Genomic DNA, 15,810 nt, shown 5'->3' with positions numbered 1-15,810 from the left:
TGTCCAGATAACTTTTTTTTTTTCAATATAAAACAATAATCGACCTTCCTCGCTTGGTTATTAAGTTAAACAAATAAACGAAAATGAAAAATGAAAGGGTCGATTAAATTTAAGGCTGGGGAACTAATAACCATAATTAACTATTTTGAATCCGCGCTTTGCTTTGGAACCTCTGGATTCGTTGACGCTCGTCAATTTCGTGGAGCGGAGGGCCCGTTGTCGCTTTGCGACTCCGCTTTGGATAAAAAACCTCGGTATGTCTAAAAATAACAAATCTGCCCTCCTTCCCCAAAACGAGGCAAATAAGCCAAAAGAGTAACGAAGGTTTTGTTCATCTCCTTTGGACGTTTTAGAAGGGACACGCCCAATGCTCATTTTCTCAAAGGTTTAAGGTAAAAAGAAACCAAGCGAAGGTTTAAATCCGATACTTTTAACCACCTGAGTTGCACATAAAAAACAATCAAATGGAAATAATTTCCAATGCAACCTCCTCTCCCCTTGTATATTAATTAACAAATGAGTAACAACGATGGGTATCATCACCAATATAGTTATTGCACTCCCAACTCGAGCTTCAATAGTTGAATAGATGATATAAATATGGTAATAAGTTAAGTCTTACTTGAATACCATATACATTTCCAGTTCCTTAGATATATATAAAGTCAAAAATAGTCAAAAGTCGTATTGAGGTCTTCCATACATTAAAAAAACACTTCCACTTCTCACCAAAGAAGGACAATCAAATCAAACCAGTCCACGGGTTCAGGCCTACAATCCAGATCTAGAAGTAATCGTGTTCATGGGGCTCGGGGTATAACCTTGGGATGTAGATCAAATGGAATCAAGTCGACCCGTCTTAAGCACCAAATGCCGTGCTCGGTACGGCGGTCACCAACGCAACGCAACGCAACGCAACGAATGGCACTTGCGAAGCTCCGGGCGGATCCATGGGCATTTCTGCCGTCGCGTCCTTCCTTCAAATCCACAAGAAAAAAGTTGAATCCTTCAAAATTCTCAAACTGCCCCTCGCACACACACTCCCTCCCTCTCTGTCTCTTCTCTGAGATTCCGACTCTCTTCTTCCCCTCTCCTTCTTCCTTTTCTCCCTCCGTCGCTCTCAGAACAAAAGAGAAGGGCGGTCCCCGGATTCCTCTGAATCTCTGGGGCCGCCTCTTTTTCTCTTGGTAATTTTCATATGTTTTTTCTGCTAATAAAAAGTCTCGGCCTCTTTCTGGGTGAGGAGAAACTCTGAAGCTTCCAACTTCCTCTGAGTGAGATCTCTCTGTCCATCTCATGCTTTGGCTGACATTTTGTTGCTTTCGTTTTTATTTCAACTGCAGCTTTTGCCGTTCCTGTTGTTGCAGCTCATGTCGTTGGGGGTTACCTTTTATTTCTCCGTGTTTATTTTTTGAAACATATGGTTCGTTGTGGCTTATCGTGTTGATTGAAAAATTAAGGGTTTTGGGTTTTTAATTATAGTTGGTTTGGGTTAAATGCTGGAACCGAAGAGTTTTGGAGTTTTGTCTATTGAATTGCAACTTGAATTTGGCGGTTGTTTTATTTTTTTTTCTCAGAGATTGTCCTTAGGAGAATTTCTTTATTCTTTGATTTTTCTCGTTTTTCTCAGGTGAGTTTGCAGGGACTGTCGGGAACGATCCAATTTTGAGCGTTATTTAGCTTTCTAAGGTTTCACATTGTCTTACAAACTTCTAGGTCTATAGCTAGTCATGATCTCTTCTACATGTTCGTCCTGTCCCGGGAATTTATGTGAATTAAACTTCCTCCATTTTATGATTTCGCATCCATGTTCATTTGGACGGAATTTTGTTCCTGTATTGTTTTGAACGTTGGCACTTGATGAATTATTTTAAGGATTCTTTCCTCTGTAATTTCAAACTTTGTTAATTGTTTGCTTGTTATTGTATCTCATTTCAGGACGGGAGTGTTTTGGATCCTTTGGCTGCTGGAGATGTTGAATTAGTTTCTTGGTGTTTATCTTTCTGGGAGAATCTCGCTGGGTTTGATACAATGCGGTCCTTCTTGTCGAGCTCTACATGTTCTGATCCAGGCAGCGGTAGTGGAAATCGCACGCATTTGTATCTGAATATCTATGATCTCACGCCCATAAACAACTACTTATATTGGTTTGGCCTAGGCGTTTTCCACTCGGGCATTGAAGGTTTGTCCTCTTGTGCTTTCTTAGAATTGGTTGCGCTCAGTTTGGTCTCCGTGGCATGTAACATTTCTTTCTCTTTGTATAATCTAAGTATGATCTTTTTGCTGCGACTGCATTGCTATGTCTTGGCCTGGACATTTTATTCTCGGACTTAGAGCATCTTTTCTCCTATAATTTCCAAACTACCGGAAATGGTGGTCTTGTTTTGGTGGAAGGGCAAAGATAAAATAGTTCAGCCATTGTTTCAATTCAGAAGCTGTATTTCTCAAACAAGATAGTCCTCACGACTGTATGAGGCTACGGGTATTCCAAAATATGGGAGTCTGGATGTTCTCTTAGATTCTTTTACATTGTAATATGTCTAAGAGTTTAAAAGGCACATATAGAACATTGATCCGGTAGCCTGTTACATGTCCAGCAAATATTGAACATTTTCTAAACCGAGTGTCTTGGTACCAAGTGATTTAAACTGATAAAAACAGATGTTGTACTTGATCTAAGAAGGTCAAGTTGTATAACAAAGATGCAAAAAAAAGATTGAAGAGGCAGGCAAAAATGTGGATAGGTTATTAGCACAGTTGACTCGTTGAGATAGACAAAATAGTGCACACACACCCCTCCTCCTCACTCTCTCTCGATCTCTTGGAAAAAAGGTTCATACACAAAAAGGAGAAAGCTGTGTATAAGCTGAAAAGAAAAAGAATTCATGAGCAAAAAGCATAAAAATGTATATACATAATCGGTACACCTTTTAGTTTGTGTCTGTCACCTTGAAACATGTTTTCATCTTTGAACCATTTATTTGAGTAGGTCACGGTCTTCCTTTTGCATGTGTTGCTCCTTCCTGGTTTCCTGTCATGGTTATGTTTGATGCTTGCACTTTGTTTTTGCTGCACTCCCAGAAGATGACCGTATATGAAAAAGGTAGTATAATAGAATTGTTCATGTTATCATGTAGTTTAACAATATGTGCTGAGAACCCCTCCTTGTTGGCTTCTTCATATATCCAACAAACTTGTTTTTGCGTTATATTGTCCTCAGTAACAAAACAAAACGTACGAGGAAAATATGGGATTCAGTATGTTGATTTTTCAGTTTTTGTATCTGAAAATGGCAATTATGTGTTGGATTCCTTTGGCCAAGGTCCATCTTTTCACACTTTACATACTTGAACTGCTTTTGACTTCTCAAGAAACATGAGTTGTTAGCGCATGGTTGAAAATAAATGTCTTTATTTGTTGTCTTTAATCAGCTTATGGCAAGGAATATGGCTATGGAGCCCATGACTACCCAACAAGTGGAGTTTTTGAGGTGGAACCTAAAAATTGTCCCGGTTTTATCTATAGACGCTCTATCTGGTTGGGCACCACAGATATGTCAAAATCAGAATTTAAATTGTTCATTGAGCATCTCGCAGGAAAATATCGTGGAGACACATATCATCTGATTGTGAAAAATTGCAACCACTTCAGTGATGATGTGTGTATGCGCTTGACTGGAAAACCTATTCCTGGCTGGGTGAATCGCCTTGCGAAATTAGGTGACTGCCTACTGCTTCTCTTTCTTGTTAACTTACCCTTTTGCTAGAGCTTATCAGATCTTTGTTCTTTAGGCTCTTTGTGCAATTGCCTACTGCCTGAAAGTATTCAGGTTACTGCTGTCAGGCATCTACCAGATGATCAAGAATATTCAGGTGAGTTGTATGCACCTCATTTCCACAAGTAATTCGTTGAATCAGAAATGTTTTTTTCTTTCTTTTGCCTCTCAAATGGAGCAATTTTTGTTCTCAATTACTGATAATCTTCTGCTTGTTACATTGTCAATAATAATAAATTAATAATATTGTCATCATCATTATTATTAGCAACATTACCACTGAATACTGATATATTATTGTCATCCCTGTTCACGTACCAAAACAATGCTTGTTACAATGTCTTCTTTTCCACCCTTTGTCTATAACCATGTAGATTGTGTCAAAATCTTAAAGACCACACACTATGCTTTGAGGTGCTGGTAATACAATTTTGGAAAATTGTTTTTAAAATGAAAAGGTTAGTGTTGAAGGCTTGTGGTAGTGCTAGATACAAAAAGCTTCCCTTGCAAATGACATGTTTCTTGAAAAAATTGACTCTCAATCAGGAAACTCTTGTCAGAAGCTTAGACCAGTTGGGAAGAAAATATTTTAAAACAAACTGTTGATCTCGTGGTCCATGTTGTTTTATCCAGGTGGGCCGAGTTTCCCAGCCCAAGTGATACAGATGCTTGTTCTTAGTTATCTGAAAGTAGAGGTGGTTCATGCTCCTTCTCAGCAAAACTGGGACGTCTGTTGTTGGGTGCTACCAGTAGCTTGTGGCAGTCTTGTTTTGTACATGTCTTCTTATTACTGGATATCCCGAACATGTCTTCTCTTATTTCTGAGTTCCTATTGACCTATGGGCAGAATTAAGAGAAGACCTAATCTTTGACGATTTCATGATGCCTGATTAAGCTGTGAAAGCTAAATAGCTATCCCACTTGGAACTGTTTTCTTTTTGTCTCGTTAAATTTTCCAATGTAATCTGCAAGTTTGTTATTGCATCAACTGGAAAATTCAGATATACTACTATGCAAGCAAACTTATTTCAGGAAATAAGAAACAAGTTCACTGGCTCTTCTAGTGTCATTGACTGATTGCATGGTCTTTGTATGTAGATGATGAGATTGATTCAGTTCTATCCTCCCCGGTTGCCGACAGTGATGATGAAGATCCAGATCACCATTTGCTGACTGCACCAAACCTTGACGTCACATTTGTCAGAGACAAGCCTGTGAGATTGGCCAGAGAGCTCCTTTAATGTAGTTGTGGGCCGAGGTACTCCCTCAGTTGTACTATTGAACCCAAATGGGTTTACTGCTCTTGTATTGTGCCTGTTGTGACCTGAACTCTGCTGAGACTGGAGGTTCTAGGGCTTCCTTGGTCTGCTTCCAGGGTTTGGAACTTCAATTAATGTGTCAATATATAATTCTTTTTCTTGTCCTGGTAGTTTGAATCTGAGAATGAACAGGTGGTTTCTTATATAAATGTATGTTGTAGAATTTATAAAAAAGTTATATCTGTTCACTTGTTTGCCCATGATTTTCACATGTTTGTATGATCCAGAAGTTTGTCCATTTTTTACCATAATTTTGTGTCACCAAAACTTAAGGATTATCTTTTTCGTCTAGGATATGTATAGAGTTTTCCCATCAAAGCAAAGGGTCAGAGTTTCAGAATTTTTTGAGCATAATGAGTGATGAGAGGGGATGGAGATGGTGGACAGAATCGTAGGCGCAGCTATAGTGACCAAGGTGGAAGTGCTGGGCAAAATGATGGTTGCTTCTAATGGTGGCGATGTCTGGAGGATATTGAGCCTAGTTGCTGGGGCAGGCACGTTTCAGAGTTGAGTGAAAAAGCGGAGTTTACCTGTTGGCGTGTTTGGATGACAAGGGGCAAAAGCTTAGCTGAGTTTGGGAACTTCTCTGGTGCGTGATGCTTATGCATACTTGCAAATTACGAACGAATATCAATTCTCTTTGAATTGTTTCCTTTTCTGAAAGTATGTGGTTAAATCAGAATCACAAATGGCACTGATAAAAACACATGAAATAAAGTAAACATGAAAATATTGCAATATCTTGACCATATCACAATATAGTTTTTGCAAGACTTTTCAAAAAAATTGTGAATACATTTAGAGCTTTTTTGCGTTTGCTTATTAACACTTAAATATCTATCAACAATTTTTAGGAATATTGGAAAACTAAAAATTTGAGAATCCCAAAGACTTTTTCAAGAAAGATAAGTTTTTCCATTAATACCTGGGGGAAACTTCTCCAATAAAATCCCTAGAATGGTTATGTGACTATGATTTAAACCTACTCTTCAGAAGTTTTTCATCCAATTTTAGATTTTAGAATTGGAAAAATGGCATTCAGTAAAGGGAGAAAGGTACACTTCATGTAAATGGAAAAGCACCTTTTTTTTTTTTCATTTCTGCTGGAAAGTTTGAACTGTTTATTTCTTTCAGAATAAGAGCTTTTCATAAAGTTGGGGAGATTGGCCTAGTAGAGTTAAGCCTCAGAGGTTGGACTGACAGATATTGTTCAAGTTCTATCAACGTCAATTCTTTGCACAAGCAAAGGCAAAGTTTGTTGACAGGGTTTTACAATCTTGAGTGAGTGACCCAAGTCTGTTGACTCAACCGCGAGTTTCCCGTTCAATAAACCAAAGAAAAAAGGTTAGGTGAAGAGCATGCGATGTCATGCTTTCTGTTAAAGAAGGTCCATGAATTCTCTTGAGCTTCCAGTAAGATTATGTGACCAAATGTGAGCCTCAACTGCCAACCAATATCACGAGGCGCTTAGTGTTGGTGTCTGTGATAGTGCCAGTCCACGGTAGGTATCTGGTTATCATTTTATTTTCTCTAATTAACTCAGAAATTCTTTAGAAAGACAATTCACATTGGGCGGTTTAATAAATTAAAATCTTGTAAATTTCGGAGTATGTCCGAGCACTTGTAGTCCCGGATGAATTCATTTCCTAAATTCTTGAACAAGCATTTCGAAGATGATGATTTTCCCAGCTCCTCTTAACAGAGAGATGAGTTAGGTTGTATTTCTAGATTTGAAAGAAGAAAGATGAATATAACTAGTCTACAGTTTTTATTCTATCTAATTGAATTTTAAGACCTTTGGAGTTGAAGAAGGCCAAGAGTTCAATGCACTGGGTGCATGTCTTTAACCTGATAGCAGTCGTGGAGCCGCCTATAAGCCAGGGGGGCTCCTGCCTCCCCTAACTTAACTAAAATCTGTGCACCCACCTCTTCTCTTAAATTTTTTTTGGCTCCACAACATTCTCAGCTGCAGCTCATCTATCAAAAGACAAAAAAAAAAAAAAAAAAAAAAAAAAAAAAGGAAAGAAGGATGTACCTTTCAATTGTTGCAGAAATGCATAAGTAACGTGTAGAACTTGAATCAAGTAGTGACTTCTAAACTGAAGGAATCGGTATGATCTTATCTGCACATATAATAAGCACTATTTTTCTCTCAAAAATTTGAGGGAAAAGTATTGTGAGGTCTGTCCTGTCTAGTTGGCCTCTTGCAAGAGTCGCCGAGTTGAAGAAATGCCAAAATCCGTAGTGGACAATATATTGATTTATGGATCTTCTTGTGGATCGCAACATCCAAAACCAGATTCTGTTTTGGATCCAACCTATTTGCGTCCGTATTGGCTACGGGCCCGAATAAGGCATTCGAGTCACACACACCGTCAATGTCATGGAAGGGCGCGTGGCCCGTGGTCCGTGCGCGGGAGTATTAAAAAGCACAGACTCGGATCGGATTACTCAGTTACATCGACCCGAATGGAGCAACATCAGATCAAGAAAGGGCATTTTCGGTAATTGCCTAAATCGCGTCTGCCTCCCCATCCTGTAGGCTGGAGCACCTAACAGTCGTGGCTTCGCCCGAGCAGGAGCGACTCCATCGTCTTCCCGTCTCTCCCGCATATCGAACAAGAAGGCGATTCTCGGTTCGGCATCTAGGACGCATAATAAGTCCTAGAAATCCCAACGCAGAGAGGGAGAGAGAGAGAGAGACAGAGAGAGAGAGAGAGTGAGTTCCCAGGGAATCTCTTACTTCGTCCCGCCATCGATGCCTGCTTCAGCCAAACCCGTCCTCACCTCCTTCGTCTTCCTCCTCGTCCAGACCGCTTCTTGCCTCCCTTTCATCGTATTGCATGGTACCAGAAAAGGACGATCGGGTTCCTCTTTTTTTTTTAATTCTGAGTGTGCTTTCTGTTGATTCGAGGGTCTCATCTGGCTTTCATATCTTGCGATCTTTAGCATATAATTTCTTGTAGGCATTTCTGCTAGATATTCGAAGGTTATCTTTAATTATGTCGTTTCATATTGCGATTCGTGAATGTTTTTTGTTCATTTTCTTTTCCGTGATTCTTTGCTTTCTTTTAGTTTTATGGTCCACGGACTACGCTGAAGATGGTTTTGGGTGATTTCTGTCGCTTTTTGAGGGTTTTGTGTTTCTTTCCTTCTCTGTTGATTTGCTAATGGTTTGACATCTTTAATTCTATAGTCGTTTGATAATTTTCGTCGTCACGGTGAGAATGATTCCAAAAGGTTCATCATGAGCCTTTGTCGCAAATATAGTGTCGGTTCCGAACTTACTAGTGAAGGAAAAAACTTGTTAAATTATTCCTGAAGGTACGAATGTCGTAGAATTTTCCGCTGGTGCTATTTTCCAAAATCCAGGCGTTGAATCGGGAAATTCTATTCATAAGTCGAACTCGTGGTGAAGCTTATCGCTAATTCGGAAACTTTGAAGATAACGTCTCGACATGCAAAGAAGAAATAAGGAAAAATGGAAACTTAATTGAAGGTTAACTTTACCGCTCCTCCGCATCTTTTAAAGTTTTTACAAGGAAACAGTCCAACAAACATCAATTTAGCATACCATTCGGAAAACACATAGTGGCCACACATCTTCAAATCCATAATCGGATGTCCTTTTCTTTCAATCAAGATCCAACAAGTCGGTGAACTTTTCTCAGAAAAAAGAGTTGTAGTCCTTTGATACATGAGCACTTTGAATTCTTTTAGTGACCACAGTTGTCAAGAAATTTAGATAGCCTTTTGTACTATCAATACTCTCTGTAATCTATTTGTGATTCATCGGTTACTTAAGTTTCTTTGTTCCACAAAATATGACATGCAGGTGGGAAAGAAATTTGCGGATTTGATGATTCATATCCCTTGTTTGGTTTTGCTTTGTCCAACAGGCATTGGAGATCAATGCTCCAATCGAGGGATCACACAGTTCACCAAGCTATTGGGCAACTGGTCTGGCAATGATGGCTATTGCATGTATGACTAAGTTCTTCCCTGTGCTTGTTTTCTTTATGAAGGACAATCATGCTAGTAGATTTTCATGTTGGTGTGCCTCTTATGACCATTCTAATCCATACGATTTGTGCAAGAGGCATAGAACTTGTAAGAGAGTTGTTTCGTCGCAGAAACTATTTGTGGTAAGAAATAACTAAGTAGCAAGTACCTTGAGTATGGTAGCTTTTTCGCTAGATTTCATATTCCCTTAATGAGGTCCTTACTATAAATAATTCAAGAACTTAAATATCCAAATACATCTTTTATTTCCATGCCAATTGTTAACCAATTTCCTATCAACATGAAATCACTGTTTGGCATTCACTTTACAATTTTGTCAGTGTGAAGGAAAAAGCTGGAATTAGTTATTATCTGAAATCTTACTATGATATGTCATACTATGTTGTGTGTTTTCCTGCTAATATGTTTAAACTGTGAAGAGGCCAGTTAGTTGGCATTTTTGGCTGATAGTGTCCTTCAATGAAAATGGTGATGTCAAGACTGCTTTTAGTTTTATTAGTCAAAATGAGAACTTAAGACTTGGTGGATCTTCTGGATTTTGGTCTTCAATTTCTTTTCTGGATATGCATTCACAAAAGAGTAGGCCCAAGCAGAGAAAGTCAAAACAAATTATAGTGAATGGAGATTATATGTGTTCAAGTTAGTTTTCTAGATTACACGGATTTGTGGCACCTGAAGTTTATGTGGTGTGCTGTAGATCATATAAATCTACTTTTCCCACTCAAGCATGTTGTTGTGGACTTGGATCCCCCCCCCCCCCTCACAATTTTTCTTTATGTCTTCCTTTATAGAGAGGTTGGAGATGGAACATGGGATTCTTGGGTTTTGCCACTTCAAGAGCAGGTTAGAGTTTAATGTTTATTTATTAGTTCTTTACTATTTATTCATGTGAAATATTTGCACTTTCTAAGTTTAACATATTCTTTTTTTTTTCTGCAGACAGAAATTGTTTGTCAGAAGGTCTGGTACTATTTCATCCCTTGGCCAAGTCTCTTGATCTTTTTATAGAAATTTTCAAAAAATAAATGTAGGTGATAATCAAAAGACAAACTCTAAGATTTTGATCCTAAAGGCGCCTAAGTTTTCTCATTGTCAATTGAAAAAGTGCACGAGTTTTTTTTTTTTTGTCAAGTTATCAGAAGTTAAGTTCATGAAAAGTCACCTTCTTACCCTCTAGAAGGATCTAAAAAACACACCTAATTTTTTGACTAATTTCCAGAAGGTGTCTAAGTTTTGAAAGCACTTTCAAGTATCACTTGAGTTATGGTAATTGTAAAAGGTTCAAGTAGCTTTCAAAGACTATTACAGGAACATGCCTAATTTACTTAGATATAGTTAAAAACACTTACCTTCTTCATATTTTGTTAATCATGCAATAATAATGTTGGGCATGATTAAAGAGGCTGATGAAAAATAATGAACATGAAACTGACTGTAGGATATTTTTGCCATTTTAACTCATTAAACTTATCTTGGATTAGTGATAAAATGATATAAATTGATGAAAGGGTTTATTCTGCCCTTTTGGTTAATGATGCAGAAAATTAGGTGCAAATTTTAGCAATATTAAAAACCCAGGTTTTTTTATAACTTAAAACTTTGTCTGTGGCTTTAAAATTCCCCCTTTCATGTAAGTTTTGAAACGAGAGATTGCTCTGATGAATTACATACTGAACACTTACAGGTGAAAGAAATGACAGAGCTGGCTGGGGGTTACAACATTGTTGGCCTTTCGCAGGTTATATGCAAAATGAGCTTTTCAGTATCCAAAAGCTTTCTTCTTCTTCTTTTTCAGTTTATTAATTTTAAGTATCATAACTAATCACAGTGAGGAAGTTCAAATGTTAGCCAATTCTTTGATGGTGTAAGCATGTTCCAGTGTTTCATCGAGGCAATATGGGAAGCGCAAGTTTAAAAGTGAGATGTAGATCCCTCATGAGCAAGCAGTAATAATTAAAAGTATAAATCAAACCAGGAAATTGAATTCAAGCTGGGAGAGAATCAACTGAATTGGAATGTAATATTCTTTTCTTAACTGTAAAATCAATACCTCTTACAGTAAAGGACAAACAATCCATCAAGCAACATGTCTGATTTAATTTGGTGTCTAATTCTTAGCTTTAGTATGTCTTCCAACCAACACATTATAAAATATGAAGGGTCCTATTCCATATTGTGAGTTGCACAATCAAATTGCTAGTCCTGACAGATGAATAAAATAAAGTAGTCTAAAATCTTATATATATAGGATTTATAGATTTCTCCACCCAGGTTTGGGCAGAGAAATCCTCTAACCCCTTGCAGCACACTGCCCGATGCATTGCATTGGGCAGCCATGGTATATATGATGAAAAGAATATTTTTAAGTCCTGATATAAAATTTCATGTTCCAGTATTCTGAATTACTATTTATGATCAGATGAATATGACAAAAGTGACTTAGCATCCTTGATGACTAACCAAATTGTTTTCCTTTTTTTTTTTTTTTTTGGTACATCAAATTGTTTTCCTTTCTTCTGGTGAAAGATGAGATGTCCCATGTTTGAGAATCTTGGTGTCTAGCATTGGAGAATTGTGCTTGTATATGAAAAGTTCATGGCATTGAAGCTTGCTTATCTAAATCTGGTGCTTCCACGTTACAATAGACTTGGCCATTCTTCTGTGATAACAGATACCCACCTCATGTTTATTCTCATATTTGGATGAAACTCATTTTTGTTAATTGTTCACAGGGGAACTTGATCGGTAGAGGTGTTATCGAGTTTTGTGATGGTGGGCCACCTGTAAGATCATTGAAATTCATTGAACTTTTCATATCCTGGAATTTGAAATGCATTGTGACTGATTTTTTTAATCTTCTTTTTCTATGAAAAGTCTGAAGGCCCCATATCGGTCATGAAATTATCTGATTATTTTCATGTAAACAAAAACTGTATGCTAGCAATCGTGAATATTTCACCAGCTTGTAGTTGACTGCTAGAACATTCTCTTAAATGCTGATATTAATTAGCTTCATCACACACTTGCTTCTAGTGCCTTTACATAACATGATCAAATGTGATGTTTGTGGATTGTGGGTGTCAACATAATACGTTACTTACCTTGTCACTAGATGTATCATCCTTGGTGTAATCTTACACATTGGAAGGTATGCTGCGTGGCATTTACAATGCAAAATTAATGGATATTAGTCTGCCTGTCAGCTGTTAGTAACTTAGTACATACCTCCTCTAAGGGAGCTGCATGGTATTAAGTATTAACTATTAAGCCAGTCTTTGTTAAATATGCAGGTTAACAATTTCATCTCACTTGCTGGTCCGCATGCTGGCATAGCCAATGTGCCATTTTGTGAAGTAAGTTTCAATCACTAATTTTGTTTGTATTTTGAGGTTACGTTGCTGCCTGTGCTCTCCCCATCATAAGGCTTTCCAACTTCTGCAGGAGCCCTAGCATCTTCCATTTTCTTGTTCTGACTAGTTATTTTCAGAAATTTCTCAAATCATGTAGTATCACCACCTGTTCCATTAAGTGTCCATGTACTGAGTAGTGCTCCTGTGGATAAGAATGACATGATTGCCACCAATCCAAACTAAGAGCAAGATTTCTTAATGAAACTGAAGGTTTTCCTTTTGTTTTCAATTGCAGTCTGGGTTGATATGCTTGCTTGTTGACAGTCTCCTTAAAATGGAGGTGTATTCAGACTACATCCAGGTTTTTTGCTGTTAACATTTTGTAGTTTGTTGCTTCAGCTCTCTGCTTGTAACCAGTATTACCATGCATATCACGGCCCTTCTGTTTTGGTCATCCTACAGGAACACTTGGCTCCAAGTAATTACATCAAGATTCCAACTGTAAGTATTCACAGAAGTGTTTGATTACACCTAGCTTACCGTAAGGTCGGTTTGCATCTAAAGCTTGAGGACTAGTATTGGCAATTTGACATGCTTTTATGGGCTTGTGCTTCAATAAATGTTTGACATTTGTGGGCCTTCTCTGGAAATAGCAACTGCCTTGTCTACTGAATTTTCACATCATGAGAGGCAGCACCTAGCATATGCGCGCTAGGCGAACCTAGGCAAAAAAGGCAACCAATTCTTTTTTTTATGTTTTTTTATCTATGTTAATATGTTAAGTTATTTTGATTAACTATTACTAATATTTGAAATGTGGAGAGTAGTAATATAACAAACATAATCAACTTAAAAAATCAAAAATTAATTGTTGACTTCATTGATATGTAAAATCAATAGAAGTTTAACATTACTCATTAAATGTAATCTAATACATATTACAATACAATACATATTACATATTACAGTATGTAACAGTCATAAACAGAATACACATAATAGTCTATTAATGGTTAAATCATATTACTAGAAACAGCTATAACATATTACAGTATACATATACTAGAAAATTAGAAATAAGAAACAGTCATATATACTATTAGTATAGAACAGAAATCACTTGAGACACGGTCATATAACAGAAAGAGAAGCATAACAAATTAAAAATTCAAGCTACAATTAGAAGTCAGAAATCAGAAACAGAAACATATCAGATAGACTATTTAATAATATATTTATATATAAGTTATATAATATCACAGGTATAGTAAACTGTACTTAAAGAAGGTGTAATATAATAAAAAAGTCTAACAGTACATAATAGGATACATATAAGTACATTACAGTAACAATATATACAAGTACGTAACCATACTAATATATACATATAACAGGCTAACAATGTACATATAATAGGTTGATGAAATGCTATATAACAGGCGTAACAGACTGTACATAACAGTATAGAATCTATAGACATAACATGTAGTACAATACATATAACAGGAATAAAGAATTGTATTACAACATATAACAGGTATAACAGCAGGTATTATAACAATATTATAACAAATTAACAATACATGGACTAGGCATGCTGGTGCCTAAGCCAGCCTAGGCACGCCTGGGCGCCAGCACATTTCCCATCGCCTAAGTGGGGGACTTAGGCGACGGGTGTGGACTCACGCTTACTCCATGCTTAGGCGTGGCTTAGGCGTGGCTTAGGCGAGGCCTTGACAACATAGAGCAGATGTTGGGAGTGGGTTCTCGAAGTTGCATGACCATTTTAGTGACTTCTGCTTTGACCAACTGTGATGCTCCAAAATCATGAGTCTTGATCAAGATAACTGCTCTTGGACTTTGGACACATGGAAAGATGGAAAGAACCATCTTACTAATTTTTTCCCCTTAATTAGGCTGTGCGTGGACTTTGTGTCATACCATCTTAGGTAAGAAGATATCAGTTTCTTCTATTCTATCGCTGGACTAGCAAGCCTATTTTTGGTGCGACGAACTGTTTAGTACATGCTTGGTGACTTAACACCCTGAGCCGTCAATTACTGTTGCAGAATTTTCAAACAATTAAATCTAGGCAGCACTGTGTAGACAATTTTAATCATGGGTCAGCTGACTCAGCTCCAGTCCTTGGTGTCGGTTACCAGTTGGTAACCCCATCTAACCTGTGACCTTCAGTTAGAAATCACAGAAGAAGACTGTACTTGTTATCCTTTCATTTAAAGCTAGTTGGTACTGGTGCTTCTTCGTTATAAATGGTTTCTCAGTAAGGGGCATGTTTGTTTAATTTCCAGGACATTCCTGCCTATTTAAAAGACTGCAAGTTTCTCCCAGCTCTGAACAATGAACCGCCTTATGAGAACACCACTTTTAAAGAGAGGTTCAGTAGCTTGAATCGTCTAGTTCTTATCATGGTAAGTTCTATGCAGCTTTTGGTTTCTTCATGGTGCTACATTTTAGGAAGTGTCGTTCACATGTTTATTCTGTTGCTGATTGGTTATATGGTTGTTACAACACCGATCACGTACTACCTTTGTCGTGTACAAGTTTGAGCAAGACAATGTCCTCGTTCCACGGGAAACCTCCTGGTTTGGATATTATCCGGATGGATCCTTCAGTGAAATTTTGCCTCCTCAGCAGGTTAGTATCTCTTGGTAATTATTCATCAACTTTATACATCAATATGGTATTGAACCCCTTCTAAAAGGTCTGTTTGGACAACTGAAATTGAAAGAGAACTCATCCTGACAATGACTAAAGTTACTATACCAAATCTAAATTGCCAAGAGGCCTGAATTAGACATACCCATGGTCAGGTTGGGTATGCTGGCTGCTTGACATTTGATAAAACTTTGGGTTATCCATGAAGGCCCTGAAGAAAGTTCCCAAGTCAAACCGAAGGGCGTATGAGCTAAGGCTGCCAAAGTCCCTCCTTTAGTTCCCATGCGATCCATGTATTACATTTTTGATGGAATTCTTGGTTTTGCAGACGAACCTCTACACTGAAGACTGGATAGGTCTCAAAACTTTGGATGAAGCTGGCAAAGTGGAATTTGTTAGTGTTCCAGGTGGGCATCTTGCAATCTCAAAAAGTGACATGCGCAAGCATGTGGTTCCGTACCTCAAAGAGAACTCAACTGCAATATTCCAAAAAAAGAATATTCTAGAGCAAGTGTCATCATTGTAAAGTTGTTCACATGCATGATAAATGAAGCATTGATATTGTATGGATCTCTGTGCATCAAGAATGAATGATCACTTCTTTGTTTAAGTGGATCGGCCATGTGGCACGGGTATAGAGCCGGCAAGGAAGAATTGTTGCAAAGCC

At 37.7% G+C, this 15,810-nt stretch overlaps 2 protein-coding genes across 5 annotated transcripts; both read left to right on the top strand.

Annotated features, from left to right (window-relative positions):
* The first annotated feature begins 1,010 nt into the window (after positions 1-1,010).
* Positions 1,011-5,834, top strand: LOC116252478 (deSI-like protein At4g17486). 3 transcript variants are annotated; one of them, XM_031626766.2, is made up of 6 exons: positions 1,011-1,274; positions 1,939-2,182; positions 3,432-3,719; positions 3,792-3,872; positions 4,874-5,033; positions 5,387-5,834. In XM_031626766.2, the coding sequence occupies exons 2-5, from the start codon at positions 2,032-2,034 to the stop codon at positions 5,014-5,016; spliced, it is 663 nt and encodes a 220-aa protein (XP_031482626.1). In that variant the 5' UTR covers positions 1,011-1,274; positions 1,939-2,031; the 3' UTR covers positions 5,017-5,033; positions 5,387-5,834. The 3 variants fall into 3 exon arrangements, with proteins under 3 accessions (XP_031482626.1, XP_031482625.1, XP_031482627.1); XM_031626765.2 differs by lacking the exon at positions 5,387-5,834 and having other exon boundaries at positions 1,012-1,274; positions 4,874-5,292; XM_031626767.2 differs by lacking the exons at positions 1,011-1,274; positions 5,387-5,834 and adding an exon at positions 1,646-1,689 and having other exon boundaries at positions 4,874-5,292.
* Positions 5,835-7,630: 1,796 nt separating this feature from the next.
* On the top strand, positions 7,631-15,753 carry LOC116252558 (uncharacterized). Of its 2 annotated transcripts, none has more exons than XM_031626905.2 (12): positions 7,631-7,940; positions 8,994-9,078; positions 9,909-9,960; positions 10,057-10,077; positions 10,802-10,855; positions 11,850-11,900; positions 12,408-12,470; positions 12,763-12,828; positions 12,930-12,968; positions 14,777-14,896; positions 15,030-15,122; positions 15,472-15,753. In XM_031626905.2, the coding sequence occupies exons 1-12, from the start codon at positions 7,853-7,855 to the stop codon at positions 15,667-15,669; spliced, it is 930 nt and encodes a 309-aa protein (XP_031482765.1). In that variant the 5' UTR covers positions 7,631-7,852; the 3' UTR covers positions 15,670-15,753. The 2 variants fall into 2 exon arrangements, with proteins under 2 accessions (XP_031482765.1, XP_031482766.1); XM_031626906.2 differs by having other exon boundaries at positions 7,885-7,940; positions 10,057-10,082.
* Positions 15,754-15,810: the final 57 nt, after the last annotated feature.

Source organism: Nymphaea colorata, chromosome 4 (assembly GCF_008831285.2).
Source record: "Nymphaea colorata isolate Beijing-Zhang1983 chromosome 4, ASM883128v2, whole genome shotgun sequence".
NCBI lineage: Eukaryota > Viridiplantae > Streptophyta > Magnoliopsida > Nymphaeales > Nymphaeaceae > Nymphaea > Nymphaea colorata.
Note: the sequence above shows the minus strand (reverse complement) of the source record. Positions and strands in the feature narration are given on the sequence as shown.

Coding starts and splice junctions, on each gene's coding strand:
- LOC116252558 (XM_031626905.2), top strand. CDS start 7,853: ATGCCTGCTTCAGCCAAACCCGTCCTCACCTCCTTCGTCTTCCTCCTC. Junction 9,079..9,908: donor GGCAATGATGGCTATTGCAT/GTATGACTAAGT, acceptor CTTCCTTTATAG/AGAGGTTGGAGATGGAACAT. Junction 9,961..10,056: donor TTTTGCCACTTCAAGAGCAG/GTTAGAGTTTAA, acceptor TTTTTTCTGCAG/ACAGAAATTGTTTGTCAGAA.
- LOC116252478 (XM_031626766.2), top strand. CDS start 2,032: ATGCGGTCCTTCTTGTCGAGCTCTACATGTTCTGATCCAGGCAGCGGT. Junction 3,720..3,791: donor GAATCGCCTTGCGAAATTAG/GTGACTGCCTAC, acceptor TTTGTTCTTTAG/GCTCTTTGTGCAATTGCCTA. Junction 3,873..4,873: donor AGATGATCAAGAATATTCAG/GTGAGTTGTATG, acceptor CTTTGTATGTAG/ATGATGAGATTGATTCAGTT.